The sequence below is a fragment of the Camelina sativa genome, chromosome 13, assembly GCF_000633955.1.
Source record: "Camelina sativa cultivar DH55 chromosome 13, Cs, whole genome shotgun sequence".
Taxonomy (NCBI): Eukaryota; Viridiplantae; Streptophyta; class Magnoliopsida; order Brassicales; family Brassicaceae; genus Camelina; species Camelina sativa.
In genome coordinates, this window is record NC_025697.1 from 18,446,143 (window position 1) to 18,472,740 (window position 26,598).

A 26,598-nucleotide genomic window follows, 5' to 3' on the forward strand; every position below is an offset into this window, starting at 1 on the left:
AAAAAAAAAAAAGCTCCGGCGAGGCTCTCTCCTCTAGAGAGAATGGGGGAAGTAAACTAAAGGTTACCAAAGAATGGCTCTTCTACGAGGCAATTCTGAGAGTGGAACGTATATTTATTTTGATTATGGTGGGCTTTGCTTAGTGTTAAACACCCACTTGGGCTTTTATGAAAAAATGAATTATAAAGGCCCACTAACTGAATTTTAAGTAAGTGACTGTGAATTTTTCATTTGCAAATCACGTGAAGTGGGGAGTTATTTCTGTCAATAACGTGCTGTATGAAAGCACATGTTGTTTACAAAATTAGCATCCATTTTTAATGTTCTTTTGCAAACGGAAGAGAAATAAAGTTAATAAATAAATTATTCTACGAGAGCGATACACAAAAAATAGCAAACTTGGTTCTAAATTTGGCAACGATCTTTGCTTTTAAACTTCTTGAGTTCTTGTATATTTGTTATGAGAATAATAATAACACATATAAACAAATTACTTTGATGTTATAACTTATAAATCGGTCGCATTAACCAAATAGCGCTAAACCACACTAGATCACACACAAAAATAATCGGATTACAATAGTTTTTGTTGTTTGTGGTATTAAAAGTTGGGAAATTGGCAAGAATGACTAAGAAAAAAACACTAAATTAAATAACTAACTACTCTAACTATAGATCTAGTATATTTTCTATATAATATATAATATATACTATATTAACCCTATTATATCCATCTCTACCACTACCATATCCACCCTATTACCACCAACCACCCTCCTTCTACTTCCTAAAACCACCTCCTACCACCATCACACCACCTCCAGCTGTCTGACAACTGTCAGAAAACCGCCGAAACACCGCCAGACTACCGCCGGACAACCGCTGGAGTATCGCTGAACCACCGCCGGAGTACCGCCAGAGTTACGCCGGACAACCGCCAGAGTACTGCCGGGACACCGCCGGAGTACGCCGTAACACCGCCGGACCATCGACGGACCACCGCCTGGCCACCGTCCACCACCACCGCCGTCCACCCATATCCACCACTATCCTTAATCCATAAAATCCAAAATAGTAATTTACCCTACCCTTACTCCTTCTAATTTTTTTGAATAGATGGCTAAATTATTTGTTAGTTTTTTTTTTTGGTTACCCAGCAAATTCACCCTTAAAAGTTTTGAATTAACATATATCAAAATCTCAAAGGAAACTTTTTTTTTCCTAACTCTCATTATGGAGTTGTTTTCTAATAATTTTGTTTTGATATTTTTGATATCTCGTTGTATTATTATTATTATTTTATGTGAGAAACAAGGAAAAGGTTTCCTTGTGTTTATTCAAAGACTATATAAAAATTACAATCGGACGTGCTGTGGGATGGCATGCCCGCGAGCATCCTCATCAAAAATAAAACCAATATCACGCGGACTACACTCTAAAAATTGAAAATCTAATGGTAAAATAAAAGCATAGGAAGTTAGTCCATCTGCAAGACAGTTCGATTCTCTATATACATATGATATCCGGACTCTGCAGTCCTTAGAAAGAAAGTCATGGCATATACGCACCAGAAAAGCTAACGGATGCATCTCGCTGATCCTCGTAGTTAAGAACCTCACCACCAACTTGGAATCCAACTCAATTTCCACAGCCCTAATATTCTTCCCCCGTATGATATTTCTTTGTATTTTTTATTTGGGTACACAATAGTTTGAAATTCTATTTTTTTTTTAGATTTTAGAAGTTCACACTATCAATACGAATCATAAAATCGTCAACTTTTTGAGTGTAGTCAATAAAAATCATTAAATTTCATATTTTTATACTATCTAGTATATATATATATAAATGATCTATCTTGTTAAGTGTAAACACCTAGACCGCCTAGATTCACTATTCAGATGACGATGGATGCAACGATGTTCAATTACCACCATAGGGTTTATCCAGCTGCACATCTATAAGTCCTCTAAACTTCAATACCTATAATCCAAAAACAAACACATTTGAGTCAGAGATGAGAATCATCGATCACCACTCACCTCACCAGTGTCTCGAAAAAACATTCGAGCAGCTAGCTTTCTTGTCTTTCCGACCAAAATCTTGCTTAAACGTAAATCTCCATAAAGACTACTTGAAAAACGTTCTTTAAGATACTGAGCCAAGGCTCTGCAAATGTTCAATAAATGTTACAAGTTAGAACAGAAAGATCAGTATGCTCTTAAAGACATGGTTTTTAGAATTTTATACCTTGTTTTCCTTGGCAAAGCATGGAGTATATACAAAACACGCGAAAAAACATGACAACAAACCTCTTCCAACACTTCAGGAATAGCTGAAATCTCCAAGCTTCTTGGTCTAGGCAGATCCTCTTGAATTGTGGAAGTTGAAGGCTCTGTTCTATAATATCTTGTCACCCAAGTTTTAGGCTGAGTGGTGAAGTCATCAGTTCTATAAGGTGAAGATCTTGGAGGTGGAGATAGCATTTCCTCAGGGACATTATCATGGCTTAGATATTCAATTCCTATGTCGTCATTACTGAATCGCAGAGGAGACTTTGGTTCTGTTGTTACCGACTCTGCATGCTCGGTTTGTGGACTTACAAAGTCTTGAACATCTTTAGTTTGCTGGACTGTACTGTCTAGATCAGTGGAATCAGGAACAATATATTGTTGGATTTTGTTTTTTTTTGTTGTTGTTGTTGTTTTTGCCACTAACTTTGGGTGCAAATAGTTTGACATGACAATTGGGATCTGTGTGGGGGTTGGTAGGATCTGTTATGGTTTACTTAATATTGTAGTTTCCTTAGAGAAAACTTTTGTAGTCTCTTTCTGATGAGTGTTCCTCTAGTGAATTTGTCATCTATGGGCTTTAGCCAAAGTAAAATCAAATTCATTCCATTAAACAAATGATGGGTCAAGTCAACATCAAATACTTGTTCAAACGATGCCATAGATTATATAAGTAATGTGCAAGTTATTCTTTATTGAAGGAAAAGAGTTGTTTTTTCCTGTTATTTGACATAATGGATCCAAGATTGATCGTAGCCACTCAAATCGGAAGTATTGATAAATTGGATGCTCATATCCATGAGAATCTATACATTCTTGAAATCTGATGCAATGCCTTTCAATCTTTCATTAACACTCCTCTTCATGTAGCTTCTGCTTCTGGGAACCTTGCTTTTGCCATGGAGCTGATGAATTTTAAGCCGTCTTTTGCTAGAAAACTTAACACATATGGGTTAAGTCCATTACATCTTGCTATAGATGAAGGTCAAACACGGTTGGTTCTAAGTTTACTCAAGGTTGATCCTGACCTTGTTCGCCTCCGAGGAAGAGAAGGTATATAATTAGGATGACATCAAATATCTAGTTACTAGACCAACTCATATAATTTGTGTTTATGAATCGTTTTGTTTTCTTGAATTGATCTTTTGCTACTGTCAAAGGTTGAAATAGTTTGGTGTTGACTATAAGGTACGACGCCGTTTCACCAAGTAGTGAGAAGAGGAGAGACTGATCTTATGACAAAGTTCCTCTTAGCTTGTCCTGGTTGCATTAGAGATGCAAACGTGTATGGTAAAACCGCTCTATACATAGCGGTTTCGAACAATAGACACGAAGAGCTTGAAGTACTTTTGGGATGGGTCCAAAGACTGCGACAAACAGACGCTGAATCACTAGAGATGCAATTTTTGAACAAACGTGATCAAGACGGCAACATAGCCTTACACATAGCAGCATATCAGAACAAATTCAAAGTAGTAAAGCTCTAGGTAAAATGTTCGGCAGTTAACCAAAACATCCATAACATGATAGGTTTAACTGCCCTAGTTATCTTACATAACCAGAGAGATCATCACTCGAACAGTAACATCGAAAACATAATCCAAAAATGGGGAGGTAAGAGTGGAGACTCTCTACCGAAATCCAAGAAAGTGTCGGAAATCTTGAGGTCTCCCATTAGTTTCATAGAGCATTTGTTCATGCAAACAGCGCGGTATAGGAACTAGACCTTCGAAGGAACACGTAGCGCGCTTCTAGTGATAGCCGCACTGATAATTACAGCTACTTATCAAACAGCTTTGCAGCCAGCAGGAGTTTTATACCAAGAAAATGCAGCAGAAGAAATTAAAAAGACTGTTGGTACTGTTGTGATGAGTCATAAATATTTCTATCTTCTTAGGGGTGTGAATAGTATGGCTTTCGTTGGAGCAATGTTCATGACATTTTGTTTGTTACCAGCTGGTGAAGGCTATGTATGGTGGTTTCTATGGATAGCAGTGCCATTGTATGTTTCTTTCTTGGTTTCAATGTCGGTTATATCTCTAGATACAATGTGGTACTTCTCGGCTAGTGTAGGTTCGGTTATCATCGTTGTTTTTGCTTACATTGTTGTGTTTTTCTTGCTGTGAAAACGGTCTAAGAAGGTACCTGGAACCAGAAGCGAGCTGATTCTTGAAGGCTTAACAACTCAAGATTTAGCTAAAGGATCATAGGTGAAAGTTAAGATTGTGTAGCTTTGATTTTATTTTATATTGTTTCCATGTAATAAATCTCTGAAAGAATTACTCAGATGTACTCCAAAAGTTGGTTTATTCCTAATATCTAACAATTTTCTAAAAATTGCTTAAATACTTAGTGTTCAGAGTCTAATTACAATTTACCCCTTGGTTTATTTTTTATTTTTAATTCCAAAAATATGAAAAAAATACACATCAGCAAATGATTCCACGTCATTATTGACAGGGAACGTCTGATTTATATTATTTCACGGCTGAGTTATAATACTTAAAGAAGACGAAAGGTCTCGTAGATTTATATGACGGCTGAGTTATAATGCTTCGTGGCTGACTTATTAGCCGTTTCATCTTTCCTCGCGTTCAATCCGTAATCAACGAGAACAAGCTTCACAAGCTTGTCGTGCGTTGTTTCCGCATCTATCTGCACAACTCTACACCCTCTATCATCGGTGTTAAATACATATTTGTGTTTCTTTACCTAATTACCAAAAACAACAATTAACGGAACTAGATCCATGAAAAAAATGAAGAAGAATGAGAAAATTAAGAAGTGAAGAACAAGGTGAAGAACAATGTAAAGAATAAGGTGAAGAAGAAGGTAAAAAACTTCACTTTTGATCGAGGTGAAGAAGATGGAAGTCGAAGGAACGACGTTTCGTATTTTCGGAGAAGATGATGACATGGATGATGCGTCCGAAGTGGCAAGTCAGCCACCAAACAAATTATAACTCAGCCATTAATTAAATCAGCCATCAAACAAATTATAACTCAGTCACAACATGAATAACATTACAGTAATTAAAAAACAAAAAAATGGTTGTCAAATTCAGCCGCTTAATCAACTGAAAATATGTAACTCAGCCATATCGTTAAATAAGTCACCCGTAACTGAATGATATTCTAGTAATTAATCTTTTGCTACTAAGTTAGCCTTAAAATGGCTGAGTTGTACGATAAGTCAGCCGTTTTTCATAACTCAGCCAGCCGGAAAAAGTTAATTCAGCCGTGTCGTAGTGATAACTCAGCCAAATTTTTCACAACTCAACCATCGGGTGAAAAGTCAGCCGTAATGACGGCTGGGTTATAGCATAACTCAGCCAGATTTCACTAAGTCAGCCGTAACACTTGGCTGAGTTATACTCTAAGTCAGCTGTCCGCTCTTACTCAAATGTTTTTTCCATAAATCAGCCGCAACATACCTATAACTCAGCCGTCATTACCTCTGTAAAAACGTTACGGCTGAGTTATTTAATACACGTCAGCGATTTCTGACGTGACAATGACATTTTTGTAATTACGTTTTCTCCGGTAACATAAACCAAGGGCACACTAGACATTTTGAAAATACCCGAACATTCCTAATAATAAAGAAAAGATTTGTTGATTCTGGTAATATTACCTAATTTGGAGTACATCTCTATAGAGTATGAAACATATCTTTGTAACAAAGGAGCAAACTAATTCTTAGTAAAGAATCTTGGCGGATATAATACAAATACACCAAATCAGGTTTCATTTACAATCCACAAAAAAAAGGTTGAGAAGTCTATATTAGTCACATATGAGACAATAATCTTAACTTAAACTGTAAGGTTTAAAATTTTAGATCAAATAAACAAATACACTTTTTTCCATGACCAAGAGCTTTCTTCTCTATTTATTCTCTCTATATGTTTTGTTTCCAACTTCTTCTGTCAGAAACAAATGGCCCATGATGTCTGCTTCTGCACATACAGAACAGAACCAAATCTGTCCTTTTTGCTTTCATGATCAGAGAGTTCTCCGGGTTTCTTAGTGTACAACATATACTCTTCCCTTTCTCCTAAAAGCTTCTGTGAAGTAAGCTGTTCTGGTCCCCAATTACAATTTGTCGCGACCGGTGATTGATTTCAATTTCTGCTGCAGCTGTAGATAATAAACACAAGAGGTGTTTGAATGAGTATGATTCAGAAAATAAGATTTTACTCGATGTGGTTTCAGTTTCAAACATCTAGTTTATTCATGAGATCAAAGTGTGGTAACTTACTTGGATCTGTTTTGATTTTTCTTCTTCAAGTTCTTCCGTTAACTCTTTCATCCTAAAGAAATCGAGTTTAAAGACGCAATTAGTAAAGACTTACACCACAATGATCTCTACTAAGAAAGATTTGATAGCTTGGAAAAGAGGAACAACCTAACTCGCAGCTCGGTTATCTTGGTAAATAGTAACCTCTCTCTCTCAGAAGCTGTGAGTTCGACAACCTGTGATCCAACGATAAAGGCAAAGAATGCGAAGGACATGATTACGAGACTGCATAATAGGTCTATGTGAGACAATAACATTAATTTTGTTGATAAAACTACTTACGGTTCCATTGCTGTCAGATCCTCGAGGCAAAGGCGGCAACTTTCCATTTTGAGAACCTATAACAAGAATGAGAATTAATCAACTGTCAAAAAAAAAAGTTCATCGTTATAACAGACAAAGTGGTAAGACGTATATATCTTACCATCTGTTGTTTCAGCAGCTTGTTGTAAGGTATTCAGTAGATTCATAATTTGATCCTGAAGATAGAGAGTTCCGTTAAGACAATACATAACTTGAGGAAATCATACAATCAAGTTAAACTCATGTCTCAATGTGATAATGTTCATAAGTTTCTCTTCTCACCTGCTGTATTGAATTTTGGTGGAACAAATTTTGAAGATGAGGCATGATGACTGAGGACGCATGATGAGTACTAGATTCCTTGATAGGCATACCCGTTGGCTGTTAACGGAAAAATAAGATTGTTATGATAAGACGACATAAATTTTCCTGATTAAAAGAACTCTTTCTGATAGCAAACATACCATTTTAGAATCAAGTAACCAACTCCCAACACTGGCAGATTTCCTCAACGGGGATCCCTGTAGATTAAAGAGTACGAATTTATCAGTGTTCACTCTACATTAAAACGCAGAGACTACCAAGAAACTCGTGAAGATCGAGACTGGACTACACTTAGTGGAATATCCTAGGTTAGGTTGGTCTGGTTAGTAACTTTCAAATAAAAACGAATGTGAATAGCAGGAAAAGATATGCCCACCCTTGCAAGATCCAAGTTCTCTGATGTTACTGAAAATCTTCCTTTGATTTGAACCACATTAGCCTTCGACTTGTCATCTATGGAATCACGGAATCCTATACAAGATGGACAACCAACGCTAAGTCAACTGCAGTAGAAGAAACTGAAATTACTAAGCAGCATGAAGATCGAAAATGTATTTTCCTAACCTCCAGAAGATTTGATAGGAGCTGAAAAACTGTTAGCCGAAGCACGATTTGGAAGATTCAAAGGACCACTAAAGCTTGGAGCCCTCCGAACTGATGGCTTCAGCAGCCGTTCACTATCAGACCTAGCAGATAGCAAATTTCATATTAGCGCATTAGAAAGTTGTGAAACAGAGAAGCTAATCTGAAGTGGTGGATACTGTAATCCAATGATCTCTCAAACAACAATTAGCTAATGGCGAACCTTTCATAACTAGGACCCTTCTCTGAGTCTGAATTGATTAACACGTTACCAGATGAAAGTGGTCCACTATGAGTCTGGCGTCTCACTGGCTTACCCTTGGCCTGTGGAACGTCTTGTTCTGAACTTGGTGCCGCTTGTTCCACAGAAGAAGCAGTTGAATTGAGAGTGGATTTCTCTTCACGGATAGGTTCTACCACGACAGTATCTGAAACTTTTTCCTTCCCATTCATGTTTTCGGATAGCAGTTGATTACCAGATACTTGCCCTCTGTCATTCACCTGCAATGTGTTTTCCAATTAAGTTCAAACCACCATATACCATGAGAGTGAAGAGTTATAAGATATTTTCTCTAAAAACTTCTTAGCAAATTACTAGCCTTATTATGCAACTGTTGGCCAAAAGATTCATCTTCTTCCCTAGTCTCTGTTAGAATATCGTCATCATCTAGCTATTGCACATAAAAAAAAAAAGATAAAAAGAAAAAGTAAGAACGGATTATTTGACGGAAACAAATGGTTTCACAAATGGCATCATTTAAGAGATACCATCAAAGCATATCTTACCAAGGATGCTTGTTCTTTCAAATCTTCGATATTGAAGTTCCAAGCACTTACTCCTCTTTGGTACTCACTCTGATATGAAAAATAACATTTTTATAAGCATTCTGCAAGTCGAGTTTTAATAATAATATCAAACTTGTGTTGTGTGTTTGTCACCTGAGATATAGCATCCTGGTCGGCAGAGGCCATTCCTTTCAAAGCAATCTGTGCAGCGTCCTTGGCCTGTTGTGAAATGACTCTATCACTAAAAGAAGAACAGGACGAGTGCTGCAAGATCGATGAAGAGAAAAAAGTATGGCAAACCTGAAGAGCTTTTACGCGAGTCCAAAGAGGTGGTAAATCGGCAAATAGTTTCTTCACACAAATCTCTGGAGGTTTTGCATTCTTGAAAAATGAGTGTTTCAACAACTTTTCAGCAGTTGGCCTTTTTGTTTGATCTTTCACTAGACACAGTGCTACCAACTCTTTAAAGGACTGGGCACAGCTGGACGTCTTCTAGTTAGAACAATCCTTGAAATGGAAAGTAATCAAATAGGAATATTTACCTAGGAAGAAGCAGCGTACCTTTGAAAACTTCTTATCACGGTCATAATCAAGGCCAGGGGGTGCGTTTTGAATAGTCATTAAGAGTACCTATTACCAGGAAAAAGGAATCAGATCTTTTCTCAATACACACAAGGAAATAAATGAATACCTTCATAGGGGGATATTTTGAGAAAGGTGCATGACCGTGAGCCAACTCCAGCGCCGTTATTCCAAAAGACCAGATATCAGCCCTGTGAGGATGGTGCATAAGACCAAACCAACCAATAGCTGTTATTGCATTTCTTTGATGCAAACAGTTCCTAAAGATTTTCAATATCATTTGACATAGAAGATACTCAAATGATAGTAACTTTTAAACATCTGTGGGACTGAAACAATCACAACACGATCTAGACCAACTAAAATCAGCAGCACTCGATTTTGAGAAGTTGGATGACACATATACCAAATTGAACTCACTGCTATATTTAACAAGGGCCATGAAGAGAAGTAGAGTATATTATCTGACACTTGATATCAAAGCATAAACTGATAGTAACACTTAAACAGTTGAGGAGCTGAAACAATCACAACACTATCTAGATCAACTAAATCACCGGCACTCGATTTTGAGAAGTTGGATGACACATATACTACTGCAGATATATAGAGTACATTTAACAAGGACCATGCAGATAAGTAGCGTATATTAGCTGGCACTTGATACCAAAGCATAAACTGATAGTAAATTTTAAACAGCTGTGGGGATGAAACAACAAAAATCAGTAGCACTCGATTTTGAGAAGTTGGATGACACATACCAAACTGAACTAACTGCTATATTTAACAAGGACCATGCAGAGAAGTAAGAGTATATTAAATGGCACTTGGTATTAAAGCGTAAACTCACTTTGAATTGTATCCACTTCCTGGCTGCAAGACTTCTGGTGCCATCCTAAAAATTGAAACAAGATATGACACATCAACCGTCAAGAAAGCGTCAAGTAGAGAGAAAATAGTGAAGCTTAAGAAGACCGAAATGAAGAAAACTACAATAACCAACCAGCACGGAGTACCAACAAATGTGTTTCTTGCACGTTGCCTATCACCATTGTCAAATAAGCAAGCAGAGACACCAAAATCACCTAGCTTAATCTCCCCAGTGTTATCAAGAAGTATGTTTCCAGCCTAATACACAAGATACCAAAAGAAAGATTTGAATACATGTCATGGCTCATAAATGGGCATACAAAGTTCAAAAGTGAAACAAAATAAAAAAACTGACCTTAACATCTCGATGGATATGCCCTTGTCTATGAAGATAATCAAGAGCTTTAAGTGTTTCTTTAAGCATAGAACATATAGCCGCCTCTTCAAATCCATCAGGATACGCCGCCTTCATAAGATGCAAACACGAACCCTGAGCCATAAATGGCATGACAACCCAAAGATAATGCTCAACAGAAAACGAACAAAACGACTTTATAACATTTGGATGGTCAATCAAAGTCATAGTCTGAGCCTCCCTCCTTATATCATCCTACAAACAACCAAAACAAAACATGAATTTTCGAAAAGGGAAAGAGAGATAGAGATCTAAATAACTCTCCCATTTGATCTCAAATGATAAAACCAACCAAAACCCCAAAACACACAATGGAAAGATGATCTACAATTAATTACACCCGCATATATAGCATAAGGATTAGATTCACTAAGACTAATAAACAAATTGGTCATAACACATCAAACAAGATAAAAACTTTATTGTTACAACGAATCAAAGTTTCAATTTATATGATTGCAAACACATGATTCTCAAAACACACAACAAAACACAAAATGGGAAGATGATCTATACAATAAGTACACCCGCATATATAGCATAAGCATAAGATTCACTAAGACTAGTAAACAAATTGGTCATCACCCATATCAACAAAGGTGTTATTGCCACAACGACTCAAAAGTTTCAATTTTTATGATTGCAAACACACAACAAAAACAAATCTCCCTCAAATTCAAATTCGAAGCTGAAGCTAAACTCAAAAACAAGAAAAACGAAGAATCAAATTAAACCAAAGAGAAACACAAACCAGATTGCTATTGCAGCGATCGAGATCCAAACATTTGATAGCAACAACTTCATTAGTGGGGATATAAATAGCACGACGAACAACAGCACTAGCACCATATCCAACTTCTTCCATAAGTTTATAATCTTTAGGGTTTACAGAGAAACCTCTCATCTTCGTCCCACCACTACCACTACCACCGCCACCACTAGTACTCGCCATCTTCTTACGTCGTCTCGAACCCAAGACAGCCCTAAAAAGAACACCANAGAAAACGAACAAAACGACTTTATAACATTTGGATGGTCAATCAAAGTCATAGTCTGAGCCTCCCTCCTTATATCATCCTACAAACAACCAAAACAAAACATGAATTTTCGAAAAGGGAAAGAGAGATAGAGATCTAAATAACTCTCCCATTTGATCTCAAATGATAAAACCAACCAAAACCCCAAAACACACAATGGAAAGATGATCTACAATTAATTACACCCGCATATATAGCATAAGGATTAGATTCACTAAGACTAATAAACAAATTGGTCATAACACATCAAACAAGATAAAAACTTTATTGTTACAACGAATCAAAGTTTCAATTTATATGATTGCAAACACATGATTCTCAAAACACACAACAAAACACAAAATGGGAAGATGATCTATACAATAAGTACACCCGCATATATAGCATAAGCATAAGATTCACTAAGACTAGTAAACAAATTGGTCATCACCCATATCAACAAAGGTGTTATTGCCACAACGACTCAAAAGTTTCAATTTTTATGATTGCAAACACACAACAAAAACAAATCTCCCTCAAATTCAAATTCGAAGCTGAAGCTAAACTCAAAAACAAGAAAAACGAAGAATCAAATTAAACCAAAGAGAAACACAAACCAGATTGCTATTGCAGCGATCGAGATCCAAACATTTGATAGCAACAACTTCATTAGTGGGGATATAAATAGCACGACGAACAACAGCACTAGCACCATATCCAACTTCTTCCATAAGTTTATAATCTTTAGGGTTTACAGAGAAACCTCTCATCTTCGTCCCACCACTACCACTACCACCGCCACCACTAGTACTCGCCATCTTCTTACGTCGTCTCGAACCCAAGACAGCCCTAAAAAGAACACCACCAAATCCGTCTTGAGAAATAAAAAGAAAAAAATCAAACAAAATTAGGAAAAAAATCTTGTGAGTAAACAAAAGAGAGACTAGAACAAGTACTCTAGCACAAGACGAAACCGAGACACCATTGAAATTGACAACAACAAACAAAAAAAAAAAAATCTAATTCTTTTTTTTTGTTTGCTCTGTTCTTCTAAAAGTTATTTTTTTTTATTTTTTTTTATTTTGTTTAACATTTTTATTGTCTGATGAGAAAACGCGATTTGAGAACCGAGAGAGACAATGTATGACGTGGCAATTATGACACGTGGCTACAGTTTTGTAAAAATTTTACGAGTGAAGAGACATTATTGACCAATGACTTTGGTTTTGGGCGTTGATTGAATAAGAGATGTAATGAAAATGAATCTTATCTATTTTTGTCAAAGAATTTTAATTAATGTCCCATTGTATTATATAAATTATTAGAGATTTTTTTTCTCTTTTTTTTCAAAGAATCTAACCTTAAGAGATTCTAATTTGTTTTGTCTATACAAAAGTTACGGGGACATTTAAAAAAACATTATTTTTTCTCCACCACCAAACCACATCATTTACATAAGGGATCACACCTGACTCCTCTATGAACAAAGCGCTCCAACACATGGAGGAAACCAGAAGCAACCTGCCAGAAGAAATGTTGAATTTTTGGGGAAACTTCAAGTTCCCAAGCCTGCGCCCTAAGAACCGTACACGTCGGTCTATATACCAAAAGTTACATATTTATAATATACAAAATGATAAAATTCTAATATCAAACTCTCAAATACGAAATTATATCCCCTTAAACCTATACCATAACTGTAAAATAGAAAATTCAAACGTAAATAAAAATTATTTTAACATATTGTAATTGTCAGCAAAAATAAAAATATTCAAAAAAATGATATTTATAAAAATGAGTATCTCAAAAAGGCATTTCTAACAAATTCTCAGAATGTATTAGAGATTTATGTTATTAAATTAAGAGAAAATTGTGTAAATCATTCTTTAGCTCCGACAATTTTAGATAATATGTTTATTTGAATCTCATTTTCACAGGAAATAATTATAATTGAATCTATTATAAATTTCAAAAATAAATTCCCAATTATGAATTGCATTAATGTCTTTAATGATCTATCTTAAATCTTGTGGTATATCAACAATTCTGAAATAAGTTACCTCTGGTGTTTATTAATAGTTATAATTTATTTGAACTATAAAGAAGTAGTTTAGCATTTGTTATATATATAGAGAAAAAAAAAGAACGAAGCTATCATAGTTATTACACTAATTACTAATATTTATCGTAAAATCTTTTATACAACTATACCAGGAAAAAAAAAAGTGATTAAACTTTAGTAGGAGAGCGATGGAAAGGAGAACGTGGGGGTCGAGGCATCCAAAACCCCTCAATCTTAAGTGGTCTAAATTATTTCTCACCAAAATTTCCTCTTTTCTAGTGATTTTATCAACATTTTTGTAATATATTTCTTCTAAAACTGTATGACTTTATGCATTTTCATTTTTCAATATGATATTATTTATCCAAAAATAGAAAACTTGTGTCAACTACGAAAAGGTTTGGTATGGTAGCCCACATGTGGGAAAACTATATATGCTCCTTTTCAACTTTCCTCAAAGGCAAAACATAGTTCCTTGATCAAAGCCTGAGAAAATTAGTAACTATTCCCTATATATTATTGTAGAAATGCTTCGGTAAGTATCGATTTGCTAAAGTAGTTTGTGCTTTACGAAGATAGAAAAATAGCCATGGTATTTAATTGTACGACAATGTATGCATCAAAATATGAGACTGTACATGTGGAAGAAATTACAAGGATCACAACGTGAAAATGGTAATGACACAATCCTAACGAGTGATACGTGAAAATTGACCCTCTTGATTAATCTCTACCGAGTGATGGGATCACAATGACACAAAAGGTCGCCATAGTCCAAATCTCTAACACCATAGTCCAAGTCTTTTCGTCTGGAATATGTGGCCATGTGGGGCTTCAACAAACCTTGCAAATAAACTGTCGTCCGGATTTGGATAAAATTCACAAAGATCTCTTATGGTTGCTTATTTTCACCTAAATGTAACAAAATTTCAATTAATTTTCCATGATCATGTTCAAAAAAATGGTTTTATGCAGTTCACTTTTAGTATTGCTGCGGAAAATGAACATTTTTTCGGAATTTATCTATTTAAAAACAATAATTCTTAAGATGTATACAATTTTTTTTGGTCAATCAAACATTTAATTAAAAGATACCTCCAATATTGGTTGCCCAAACTGGAGGATAAAAGTTTATAAAAGACGTTTAAGAAACTAAAGTTCTCGAAGAACGAGCAAAAAAATTTGCTTACACATTGGATGTACGCGGAAGCCTAATAAGAGTGAATGAGGGGAAGAAAGTGATGAGCAAGCTAAAATTGTCCAACAGATTGGAAGACTCGTCTCATTCGTTAGGGGACTGCACCATCGCGACTAACTTTGCACAATCAGTCTCATAATTTTGACAGTCAAAATCACCAGCGAGGATAGAGTCCATAGCCCAAATCAAAGCTTGTAACTCTGAGTATAGGGAGTAAGGGCATCTCCACTAGGAGATGCTAATCAAAAAGGTTGCTTTAAAAATATATATATAATAATAAGTGAGAGGAAAAAAGTAGAGAATCGGTGCGTTGCTTTCTCAAGAAACATTGCTCATAACTAATGGTTAGATGTCAAATTTTTAATGGTTACCATTAATCAAAAAATAATAAATATATCTATGATTAAAATAAACTTTTTCTTTTTAAGGCAACGTTGTAGCATTGCAGCCGGTTGACTTGGCCTAAGGGATGTGTCTCTGGCAACGTGCTCCCAGGAGTAACGTCTTATCCTCACTATTGCGGTACCACAAGCCCAAACTCACAAAAGGATCTGAAGCCTTCTAAGAACCATCAATCTGACATCGAAAGAAATGACCCTGGGCCTCCAAGGTTGACGAAGGATCCATGGATCCCGCAGAGAAAGACTTGACCTCCTCTGTCAGTAATTTATCATTAGTCGCCTGATTTATAATATTGATTGGCTCTGCTACCCTAGAAAACTTTTTTTTTTTATTTCTATCATTCCAAATCGACAATAAAATCCAAGGTATTCGGAAGCGTATATCTGAAACTTTCGATGTATAGAATTTTGTGTGGCTTAAATTTAAAATATATTATCTTTAATTTGCTTTTAGATATTTTTATGTTTGTTTATAAACTTAAAAAAAATATAGATTGTTTAAGTACAATAATCATTAATTAACATATATATCAAATATAAGTATTTGATTTTAATTAACAGTATTACTACATGTTACAAAAAAATCTAAACATCATTAATATTGCAATTTAAGAAAAAAAAATCAATAAATTAGAATCATTTTATTAATAATATCATAGTATATATTGACCATTGTTGTTCAATTTATATTTTAGATTACAATATAATTTTCCAAATAATGTGTTTGAAATAAAATTTTAGCATCAACAGTAAATAATAACATTGAAGTTTAAACTGATATTAATTTAAATAGGTAAAGAATGTGTTTGTGCAATGTAGTGTGTTTTATATATAAGATGGAAATGTAATTTAATGTGAATATGATGTAGGAAGGATTTAGTGAATTTTACTTTTCTTTTAATAATTACTTATGTTAGTTTTCTATTTCTGTTTAGAGTTTTCTATTTCATGTTTTGGGTTTCTTCTCTATATATAGAGAGAGTTTAGGTTATTGGAAAAACAGTTTTTGCATTCTAATTAATAAAAGCAGAGAGAGTTTTCTTTCTAATCTGGTGGATTTCCAGAATTCCTAATAATCAAGTTCATGATTGAGAACTTGATTTCTAACTAGGTTTAGTGCTTGCTAAGCCTAGAGTTTCCGACTGCGTCAAGTTGTATCAGAGCAGGTCTTCTCCTACTCTTTTCGAAGCTTGATCGGCCATGGGTGATCAACCATCAACCAAAGCAGATCTTGAGGCTTTGGGAGCTTTGCTGACAGCGTTGACTAATCAAGTTGCGGCTTTACCCCAACAGATTGCTAACGCGATGCAAGGAGGAGGATAACGAAGGGGACCAAATCAAAATCAACAAGGCGGAAACAATCCGGCCGTTGAGGAACCAGCCCGGGTCCAACAAGGTGGAAACAACCGGCAGCACGGTGGAAACCATCGACAACAAAGCAGGAACAATCGTATTGTTGACAATTCCAGCTCGGAGGAGGACTCAGAAGAAGAAGAATTTATGATTCCCGAGTGAAAGCAGATATTCCATTGTTCTATGGGACTATGGGAGTAGAGGAATTTCTAGACTGGCAAACTGATGTTGATCGATTCTTCGATGTTATGGGTGTCCCGGAGAATAGACAAGTCAAGATGGTGGCAATCAGATTGAAGAAGACTGTTGTTGTATGGTGGGATAAACTAGTCCTCCAAAGACAAAGACAGAGGAAGGGTGCAGTGAGAACGTGGCGTCGAATGAAACAACTGATGATAGAGCGTTTCTTACCGGAAGATTATGAACAAATTCTCTACAAGATGTACATTGATTGTGTTCAAGGAAACAAAACAGTGACAGACTATACGGCTGAATTCTTACGTTTCTCTGAACGTAATGACTTGAATGAAACAGAGAATCAGAAGGTGGCTAGATACATCAGTGGTTTAAAGGGCTATATTCAAGGAAAGATAGGGTTACAGACTGTATGGATGGTGCAAGAAGCCTCGAGTCTATCTTTGAAAGCAGAATTGATGGAGAAATCATCTCTGGGGTTTTCAACCTTCAGAAAGCCCTTGGTTCAGAACAGTTTTGAGCCAATTGGAGAGAAAGACAATGATCCAAACACTGGCAACAAAGGAGTTAACAGGGATCCAAACATTGGCAATAAAGGAGCTGAAAGTTCTAACAATGGTTCTAATAATGCTCAGCATAATAAAGCACCAATCCAAAAGCAAAGTAACACATATGCGAGACCATCCATCGACAAGTGTTTCCGCTGTTAAGGACAAGGTCACAAATCAAATGTTTGTCCGAGTAGGAGAACTACAGCTTTGCTAGAGGAGGAAGAAGAGCATGAAGAAGAGGATGAATATGCAGGTATTGAATTTACTGAAGAAGAATCGAATGAGATGATAAACATTGTACTTGAAAGGGTATTGTTATCATCTTAGGAAGAAGGACAGTGAAACAAATTGTTCAGAACAAGGTGTTCAATTAACGACAAAGTCTGCAACTTGATTGTGGATAATGGTAGCACAGAAAACCTAGTTTCTCATAAACTGGTTGAATATCTGAAGTTACCCACAACGCCACTTGAGAAGCCATATGCTTTAGGATGGGTGAGTAAAGGCTCTCGATATCGAGTAACACTATCTTGTAAGGTTCCGATCTCCATTGGAAAACATTACAAAGAAGAGGTATTGTGTGATGTTCTTGACATGGATGTTTGTCATATCATACTTGGTCGTCCTTGGCAGTACGATAATGACGTTACGTATCGAGGAAGAGATAACGTGTTAATGTTTTCATGGAATGGGCACAAGATTGCTATGGCTCCTGTTTCACACCTTGAACAGAAATCAGGGAAGAAAAATTATAACTTCTTGGTATTGACTGATAGTGAAAGAGAGCTTGGTGAAGCAATAAAAGAATCTGAATGTATATGTCCGGTGGTGATTAAAGGTCTGATGAGTGTTGTAACAGAAGAAGTGACAACTCCAAGAGAAATACTAGAGATTCTACAGGACTTTAAGGAGTTGATTGCAGATGAGTTACCACAAGAACTACCTCCTATGCGCAACATCCAGCATCAGATTGATCTTATTCCAAGATCAAGCTTACCAAACCTTCCCCATTACTGTATTAGTCCTAAAGAAAATGAGATTCTAAGGGAACAAATTAAAGATCTGTTAAGGAAAGGGTTCATTCGTGAGAGTATGAGTCCTTGTGCAGTGCCAGTCCTTCTTGTTCCTAAGAAAGGAAATCAATGGCGGATGTGTGTAGATAGCAGAGCTATCAACAAGATAACTATCAAGTATCGTTTCCCTATTCCTAGATTGAACGCCATGCTTGACGAGTTAACTGGTTCTAAGGTCTTTTCTAAGATAGATCTTCGTAGTGGACACCATCAAATTCGAATTAGGCCTGGATATGAATGGAAGACAGCTTTTAAGAGCAAAGATGGATTGTATGAGTGGCTGGTGATTCCATTTGGGCTGTCAAAAGCCCCTAGTACTTTCATGCGGCTAATGAACCAAGTTCTTTGTCTGTTTACAGGTTCTTTTGTGGTGATTTATTATGATGATATTCTGATCTACAGTAAAACAAAAGAAGATCATTTGGAGCATGCGAGACATGTGTTGCGGGTCTTAGAAGAAAATAAGTTGTACATTAATCTGAAAAATGTACATTCAGCACCAATAAGTTGCTCTTCTTGGGTTTTGTTGTTGGAGAAGAAGGAATTCATGTTGACGAAGATAAAGTGAAAGCTATTAGGGATTGGCCTGTCCCGAAATCAGTCAGTGATGTACGCAACTTTCATGGTCTTGCTACCTTCTATAGGAGATTTATAAGAGATTTCAGTACTATTACTTCTCCTATTACCGAGTGCTTGAAGAAAGGAAAGTTTCAGTGGGGTCTCGAGTAAGAGAAAAGCTTTGAGTTAATCAAGGAAAAGCTATGTACTGCACCAGTTCTAGCATTGCCTGATTTTGATAAAGTGTTCAAAGTTGAATGTGATGCTAGTGGAGTGGGAATAGGTGCTGTTTTGTCTCAAGAAAAAAGGCCAGTGGCTTTCTTCAGTGAGAAATTGAGTGAAGCTCGACAAAAGTGGAGTACCTATGATCAAGATTTCTATGCAGTATTTAGAGCCCTAAGGTAGTGGGAGCATTATTTGATTCAGAGAGAGTTCATTTTGTTCACTGACCACCAAGCTTTGAAGTTCCTTCACAACCAAAAGGTGATTAACAAAATGCATGCTCATTGGGTTAGCTTCCTGCAGAAATTCCCTTTTATAATCCAGCATAAGTCAGGTGCACTTAATAAGGTGGCTGATGCTTTGAGTAGGAGAGCGTCATTGTTAGCTACTTTAACACAAGAGATTGTGGGATTTGAGTTTATGAAGGAGTTGTATGAGAATGATGTTGAATTCAAGGAACTATGGGTCAAATGCAACGAAAAGCATCCTTCTGCAGATTTTCATATTCGAGAAGAATATTTGTTTAAAGGAGATCGATTGTGCATCCCTTGCTCATCGCTAAGAAAGAAGTTGATCCGTGATTTGCATGGAGGTGGTCTTAGTGGGCATTTGGGAAGAGAAAAGACTATCGCTAGCCTAGAGGAACGATATTTTTGGCCACACTTAAGGAGAGATGATGGAGCCATTGTTAAAAGGTGTTATATTTGTCAAGTATCAAAAGGCCAATCATAAAACACTGGTCTTTATATGCCTTTACCTATTCCTGATGATATTTGGCNAACGCCATGCTTGACGAGTTAACTGGTTCTAAGGTCTTTTCTAAGATAGATCTTCGTAGTGGACACCATCAAATTCGAATTAGGCCTGGATATGAATGGAAGACAGCTTTTAAGAGCAAAGATGGATTGTATGAGTGGCTGGTGATTCCATTTGGGCTGTCAAAAGCCCCTAGTACTTTCATGCGGCTAATGAACCAAGTTCTTTGTCTGTTTACAGGTTCTTTTGTGGTGATTTATTATGATGATATTCTGATCTACAGTAAAACAAAAGAAGATCATTTGGAGCATGCGAGACATGTGTTGCGGGTCTTAGAAGAAAATAAGTTGTACATTAATCTGAAAAATGTACATTCAGCACCAATAAGTTGCTCTTCTTGGGTTTTGTTGTTGGAGAAGAAGGAATTCATGTTGACGAAGATAAAGTGAAAGCTATTAGGGATTGGCCTGTCCCGAAATCAGTCAGTGATGTACGCAACTTTCATGGTCTTGCTACCTTCTATAGGAGATTTATAAGAGATTTCAGTACTATTACTTCTCCTATTACCGAGTGCTTGAAGAAAGGAAAGTTTCAGTGGGGTCTCGAGTAAGAGAAAAGCTTTGAGTTAATCAAGGAAAAGCTATGTACTGCACCAGTTCTAGCATTGCCTGATTTTGATAAAGTGTTCAAAGTTGAATGTGATGCTAGTGGAGTGGGAATAGGTGCTGTTTTGTCTCAAGAAAAAAGGCCAGTGGCTTTCTTCAGTGAGAAATTGAGTGAAGCTCGACAAAAGTGGAGTACCTATGATCAAGATTTCTATGCAGTATTTAGAGCCCTAAGGTAGTGGGAGCATTATTTGATTCAGAGAGAGTTCATTTTGTTCACTGACCACCAAGCTTTGAAGTTCCTTCACAACCAAAAGGTGATTAACAAAATGCATGCTCATTGGGTTAGCTTCCTGCAGAAATTCCCTTTTATAATCCAGCATAAGTCAGGTGCACTTAATAAGGTGGCTGATGCTTTGAGTAGGAGAGCGTCATTGTTAGCTACTTTAACACAAGAGATTGTGGGATTTGAGTTTATGAAGGAGTTGTATGAGAATGATGTTGAATTCAAGGAACTATGGGTCAAATGCAACGAGAAACATCCTTCTGCAGATTTTCATATTCGAGAAGAATATTTGTTTAAAGGAGATCGATTGTGCATCCCTTGCTCATCGCTAAGAAAGAAGTTGATCCGTGATTTGCATGGAGGTGGTCTTAGTGGGCATTTGGGAAGAGAAAAGACTATCGCTAGCCTAGAGGAACGATATTTTTGGCCACACTTAAGGAGAGATGATGGAGCCATTGTTAAAAGGTGTTATATTTGTCAAGTATCAAAAGGCCAATCATAAAACACTGGTCTTTATATGCCTTTACCTATTCCTGATGATATTTGGCAAGACTTGGCTATGGATTTTGTGTTGGGATTGCCTCGTACACAAAAGGGTGTGGATTCTGTGTTTGTGGTAGTTGACAGATTTTCCAAGATGACACATTTCATTGCTTGNTTTCTATGCAGTATTTAGAGCCCTAAGGTAGTGGGAGCATTATTTGATTCAGAGAGAGTTCATTTTGTTCACTGACCACCAAGCTTTGAAGTTCCTTCACAACCAAAAGGTGATTAACAAAATGCATGCTCATTGGGTTAGCTTCCTGCAGAAATTCCCTTTTATAATCCAGCATAAGTCAGGTGCACTTAATAAGGTGGCTGATGCTTTGAGTAGGAGAGCGTCATTGTTAGCTACTTTAACACAAGAGATTGTGGGATTTGAGTTTATGAAGGAGTTGTATGAGAATGATGTTGAATTCAAGGAACTATGGGTCAAATGCAACGAAAAGCATCCTTCTTCAGATTTTCATATTCGAGAAGGCTATTTGTTTAAAGGAGATCGATTCTGCATCCCTTGCTCATCTATAAGAGAGAAGTTGATCCGTGATTTGCATGGGGTGGTCTTAGTGGGCATTTGGGAAGAGATAAGACTATCGCTAGCCTAGAGGAGCGATACTTTTGGCCACACTTAAGGAGAGATGCTGGAGCCATTGTCAAAAGGTGTTATATTTGTCAAGTGTCGAAAGGCCAATCGCAAAACACTAGTCTTTATATGCGTTTACCTGTTCCTGATGATATTTGGCAAGACTTATCAATGGATTTTGTGTTGGGATTGCCTCGTACACAACGAGGTGTGGATTCTGTGTTTGTGGTAGTTGACAGATTCCCCAAGATGATACATTTCATTGCTTGCAAGAAGACTGCAGATGCATCCAACATAGCCAAATTGTTTTTCAGGGAAGTGGTGCACCTTCACGGAGTTCCTAAGTCGATTACTTCAGATAGAGACACAAAGTTTCTAAGTCATTTTTGGATTACTCTTTAGAGGATGTTTGGAACAGCTCTTAATCGAAGTTCTACAGCTCATCCTCAAACAGATGGACAAACTGAAGTAACTAATAGAACTTTGGGAAATATGGTTCGGAGTATTTGTGGGGATAAACCAAAACAGTGGGATTTAGCTTTGCCTCAAGTGGAATTTGCTTACAATAGCGATGTACATTCTGCAACAGGGAAATCACCTTTCTCTCTAGTGTATACTTCTGTTCCTAGACAGGTGGTTGATTTGGTTAAGTTGCCTAAGACTCTTGGAGTTAGTGCATCAGCTGAAACCATGACTGAAGAGATTTTGGTTGTTAAAGAAGCTGTTAAGGCTAAGTTAGAAACTACTAGGCAAAAGAACAAGGTTGCTGCTGATAAACGTCGAAGACTCAAAGTTTTCAAGGAAGGTGATGAAGTGATGGTGTTCCTGCGTAAAGAGAGATTTCCAGTTTGTACCTACAGCAAGCTGAAGCCTCGCAAGTATGGTCCATTCAAGGTGTTACGGAAGATCAATGACAATGCTTATGTTCTGGATCTCCCAGAATCGATGAACATTTCCAGTACTTTTAATGTCGCTGACATTTAGGAGTATCATGAAGATGGGGTTCTATATCCAGAAGAGAACTTGAGGATAAGTTCTACGGAGGTGGAGGAGACTGACGTAGGAAGGATTTAGTGAATTTAACTTTTCTTTTGACATATTCACTTATGTTAGTTTTCTATTTCTGTTTAGAAATATGACAAATTCACTTAGTTTGTGGATAAGTGAATATGACAAAGTCTGCAACTTGATTGTGGATAATGGTAGTACAGAAAGCCTAGTTTCTCATAAACTGGTTGAATATCTGAAGTTACCCACAACGCCACTTGAGAAGCCATATGCTTTAGGATGGGTGAGTAAAGGTTCTCGATATCGAGTAACACTGTCTTGTAAGGTTCCGATCTCCATTGGAAAACACTACAAAGAAGAGGTATTGTGTGATGTTCTTGACATGGATGTTTGTCATATCATACTTGGTCGTCCTTGGCAGTACGATAATGACGTTACGTATCGAGGAAGAGATAATGTGTTAATGTTTTATTGGAATGGGCACAGGATTGCTATGGCTCCTGTTTCACACATTGATCAGAATTCCGGGAAGAAAAATTCTAACTTCCTGGTGTTGACTGATAGTGAAAGAGAGCTTGGTGAAGCAATAAAAGAATCAGAATGTATCTGTCCGGTGGTGATTAAAGGTCTGATGAGTGTTGTAACAGAAGAAGTGACAACTCCAAGAGAAATACTAGAGATTCTACAGGACTTTAAGGAGTTGATTGCAGATGAGTTACCACAAGAACTACCTCCTATGCGCAACATCCAGCATCAGATTGATCTTATTCCAAGATCAAGCTTACCAAACCTTCCCCATTACTGTATTAGTCCTAAAGAAAATGAGATTCTAAGGGAACAAATTAAAGATCTGTTAAGGAAAGGGTTCATTCGTGAGAGTATGAGTCCTTGTGCAGTGCCAGTCCTTCTTGTTCCTAAGAAAGGAAATCAATGGCGGATGTGTGTAGATAGCAGAGCTATCAACAAGATAACTATCAAGTATCGTTTCCCTATTCCTAGATTGAACGCCATGCTTGACGAGTTAACTGGTTCTAAGGTCTTTTCTAAGATAGATCTTCGTAGTGGACACCATCAAATTCGAATTAGGCCTGGATATGAATGGAAGACAGCTTTTAAGAGCAAAGATGGATTGTATGAGTGGCTGGTGATTCCATTTGGGCTGTCAAAAGCCCCTAGTACTTTCATGCGGCTAATGAACCAAGTTCTTTGTCTGTTTACAGGTTCTTTTGTGGTGATTTATTATGATGATATTCTGATCTACAGTAAAACAAAAGAAGATCATTTGGAGCATGCGAGACATGTGTTGCGGGTCTTAGAAGAAAATAAGTTGTACATTAATCTGAAAAATGTACATTCAGCACCAATAAGTTGCTCTTCTTGGGTTTTGTTGTTGGAGAAGAAGGAATTCATGTTGACGAAGATAAAGTGAAAGCTATTAGGGATTGGCCTGTCCCGAAATCAGTCAGTGATGTACGCAACTTTCATGGTCTTGCTACCTTCTATAGGAGATTTATAAGAGATTTCAGTACTATTACTTCTCCTATTACCGAGTGCTTGAAGAAAGGAAAGTTTCAGTGGGGTCTCGAGTAAGAGAAAAGCTTTGAGTTAATCAAGGAAAAGCTATGTACTGCACCAGTTCTAGCATTGCCTGATTTTGATAAAGTGTTCAAAGTTGAATGTGATGCTAGTGGAGTGGGAATAGGTGCTGTTTTGTCTCAAGAAAAAAGGCCAGTGGCTTTCTTCAGTGAGAAATTGAGTGAAGCTCGACAAAAGTGGAGTACCTATGATCAAGATTTCTATGCAGTATTTAGAGCCCTAAGGTAGTGGGAGCATTATTTGATTCAGAGAGAGTTCATTTTGTTCACTGACCACCAAGCTTTGAAGTTCCTTCACAACCAAAAGGTGATTAACAAAATGCATGCTCATTGGGTTAGCTTCCTGCAGAAATTCCCTTTTATAATCCAGCATAAGTCAGGTGCACTTAATAAGGTGGCTGATGCTTTGAGTAGGAGAGCGTCATTGTTAGCTACTTTAACACAAGAGATTGTGGGATTTGAGTTTATGAAGGAGTTGTATGAGAATGATGTTGAATTCAAGGAACTATGGGTCAAATGCAACGAGAAACATCCTTCTGCAGATTTTCATATTCGAGAAGAATATTTGTTTAAAGGAGATCGATTGTGCATCCCTTGCTCATCGCTAAGAAAGAAGTTGATCCGTGATTTGCATGGAGGTGGTCTTAGTGGGCATTTGGGAAGAGAAAAGACTATCGCTAGCCTAGAGGAACGATATTTTTGGCCACACTTAAGGAGAGATGATGGAGCCATTGTTAAAAGGTGTTATATTTGTCAAGTATCAAAAGGCCAATCATAAAACACTGGTCTTTATATGCCTTTACCTATTCCTGATGATATTTGGCAAGACTTGGCTATGGATTTTGTGTTGGGATTGCCTCGTACACAAAAGGGTGTGGATTCTGTGTTTGTGGTAGTTGACAGATTTTCCAAGATGACACATTTCATTGCTTGCAAGAAGACTGCAGATGCATCCAACATAGCCAAGTTGTTTTTCAGGGAAGTGGTGCGCCTTCACGGAGTTCCTAAGTCGATTACTTCAGATAGGGACACAAAGTTTCTAAGTCATTTTTGGATTACTCTTTGGAGGATGTTTGGAACAGCTCTTAACTGAAGTTCTACAGCTCATCCACAAACTGATGGTCAAACTGAAGTAACTAATAAAACTTTGGGAAATATGGTTCGAATTATTTGTGGGATTTAGCTTTGCCACAAGTGGAATTTGCTTACAACAGCGCTGTACATTCTGCAACATGGAAATCACCTTTTTCTCTAGTGTATACTTCTGTTCCTAGACATGTGGTTGATTTGGTTAAGTTGCCTAAGACTCGTGGAGTTAGTGCATCAGCTGAAACCATGGCTGAAGAAGTTTTGGCTGTTAAAGAAGCTGTTAAGGCTAAGTTAGAAGCTACTGGGCAGAAGAACAAGGTTGCTGCTGATAAACGTCGAAGACTCAAAGTTTTCAAAGAAGGTGATGAAGTGATGGTGTTCCTGCGTAAAGAGAGATTTCCAGTTGGTACCTACAGCAAGTTGAAGCCTCGCAAGTATGGCCCGTTCAAGGTGTTACGAAAGATCAATGATAATGCTTATGTTGTGGATCTCCCAGAATCGATGAACATTTCCAGTACTTTTAATGTCGCTCACATTTATGCGTATCATGAAGATAGGGTTCTATATCCAGAAGAGAACTTGGGGACAAGTTCTTCAGAGGTGGAGGAGACTGACATAGGAAGGATTTAGTGAATTTTACTTTTCTTTTGTTAATTACTTATGTTAGTTTTCTATTTCTGTTTAGAGTTTTCTATTTCATATTTTGGGTTTCTTCTCTATATATAGAGAGAGCTTAGGTTATTGGAAAAACAGTTTTTGCATTCTAATTAATAAAAGCAGAGAGAGTTTTCTTTCTAATCTGGTGGATTTCCAAAATTCCTAATAATCAAGTTCACGCTTGAGAACTTGATTTCTAACTAGGTTTAGTGCTTGCTAATCCTAGAGTTTCCGACTGCGTCAGAATATTAGCAAACTAGCTCATATTACCAAAAACACTTGTTCAAAGGTCAAGCATAGTAATTTCATATCAACAATTTGCAACTTGATTTGTTTGATCTCCACGGGGAAATGAATATTCTTAACATACCAACCCAACAAAAGCTTAAGTGATCTGA

General features: G+C 36.9%; 3 protein-coding genes across 4 annotated transcripts in view; 1 reads left to right on the forward strand and 2 right to left on the reverse strand.

Moving 5' to 3' along the window:
- LOC104737065 (FACT complex subunit SPT16) overlaps positions 1 to 56 on the reverse strand; it is a 4,350-nt gene extending 4,294 nt beyond the window's left edge. The window contains exon 1 of the mRNA XM_019235000.1: positions 22 to 56. The gene's annotated coding sequence lies outside the window, so the exon portion shown is untranslated. The remainder of the gene's footprint in view (positions 1 to 21) is intronic.
- Positions 3,026 to 4,501, forward strand: LOC104737067 (ankyrin repeat-containing protein At2g01680). The gene is given in 3 exon segments (XM_010457162.1): positions 3,026 to 3,344; positions 3,480 to 4,148; positions 4,248 to 4,501. Coding segments are annotated over 3 exon segments (1,242 nt in total).
- LOC104737068 (serine/threonine-protein kinase BLUS1-like) lies at positions 6,022 to 12,531 on the reverse strand. 2 transcript variants are annotated; one of them, XM_010457165.1, is made up of 21 exons: positions 12,425 to 12,531; positions 12,086 to 12,317; positions 10,393 to 10,647; positions 10,171 to 10,295; positions 10,018 to 10,062; positions 9,277 to 9,358; positions 9,147 to 9,215; positions 8,886 to 9,056; positions 8,739 to 8,804; positions 8,586 to 8,654; positions 8,399 to 8,470; positions 8,023 to 8,300; positions 7,782 to 7,903; positions 7,594 to 7,688; positions 7,358 to 7,414; positions 7,176 to 7,274; positions 7,015 to 7,069; positions 6,873 to 6,928; positions 6,699 to 6,766; positions 6,552 to 6,603; positions 6,022 to 6,430 (listed from the first exon to the last, which is right to left on the reverse strand). In XM_010457165.1, the coding sequence occupies exons 1-21, from the start codon at positions 12,451 to 12,453 to the stop codon at positions 6,386 to 6,388; spliced, it is 2,142 nt and encodes a 713-aa protein (XP_010455467.1). In that variant the 5' UTR covers positions 12,454 to 12,531; the 3' UTR covers positions 6,022 to 6,385. The 2 variants fall into 2 exon arrangements, with proteins under 2 accessions (XP_010455467.1, XP_019090694.1); XM_019235149.1 differs by lacking the exons at positions 12,086 to 12,317; positions 12,425 to 12,531 and adding an exon at positions 11,204 to 11,444.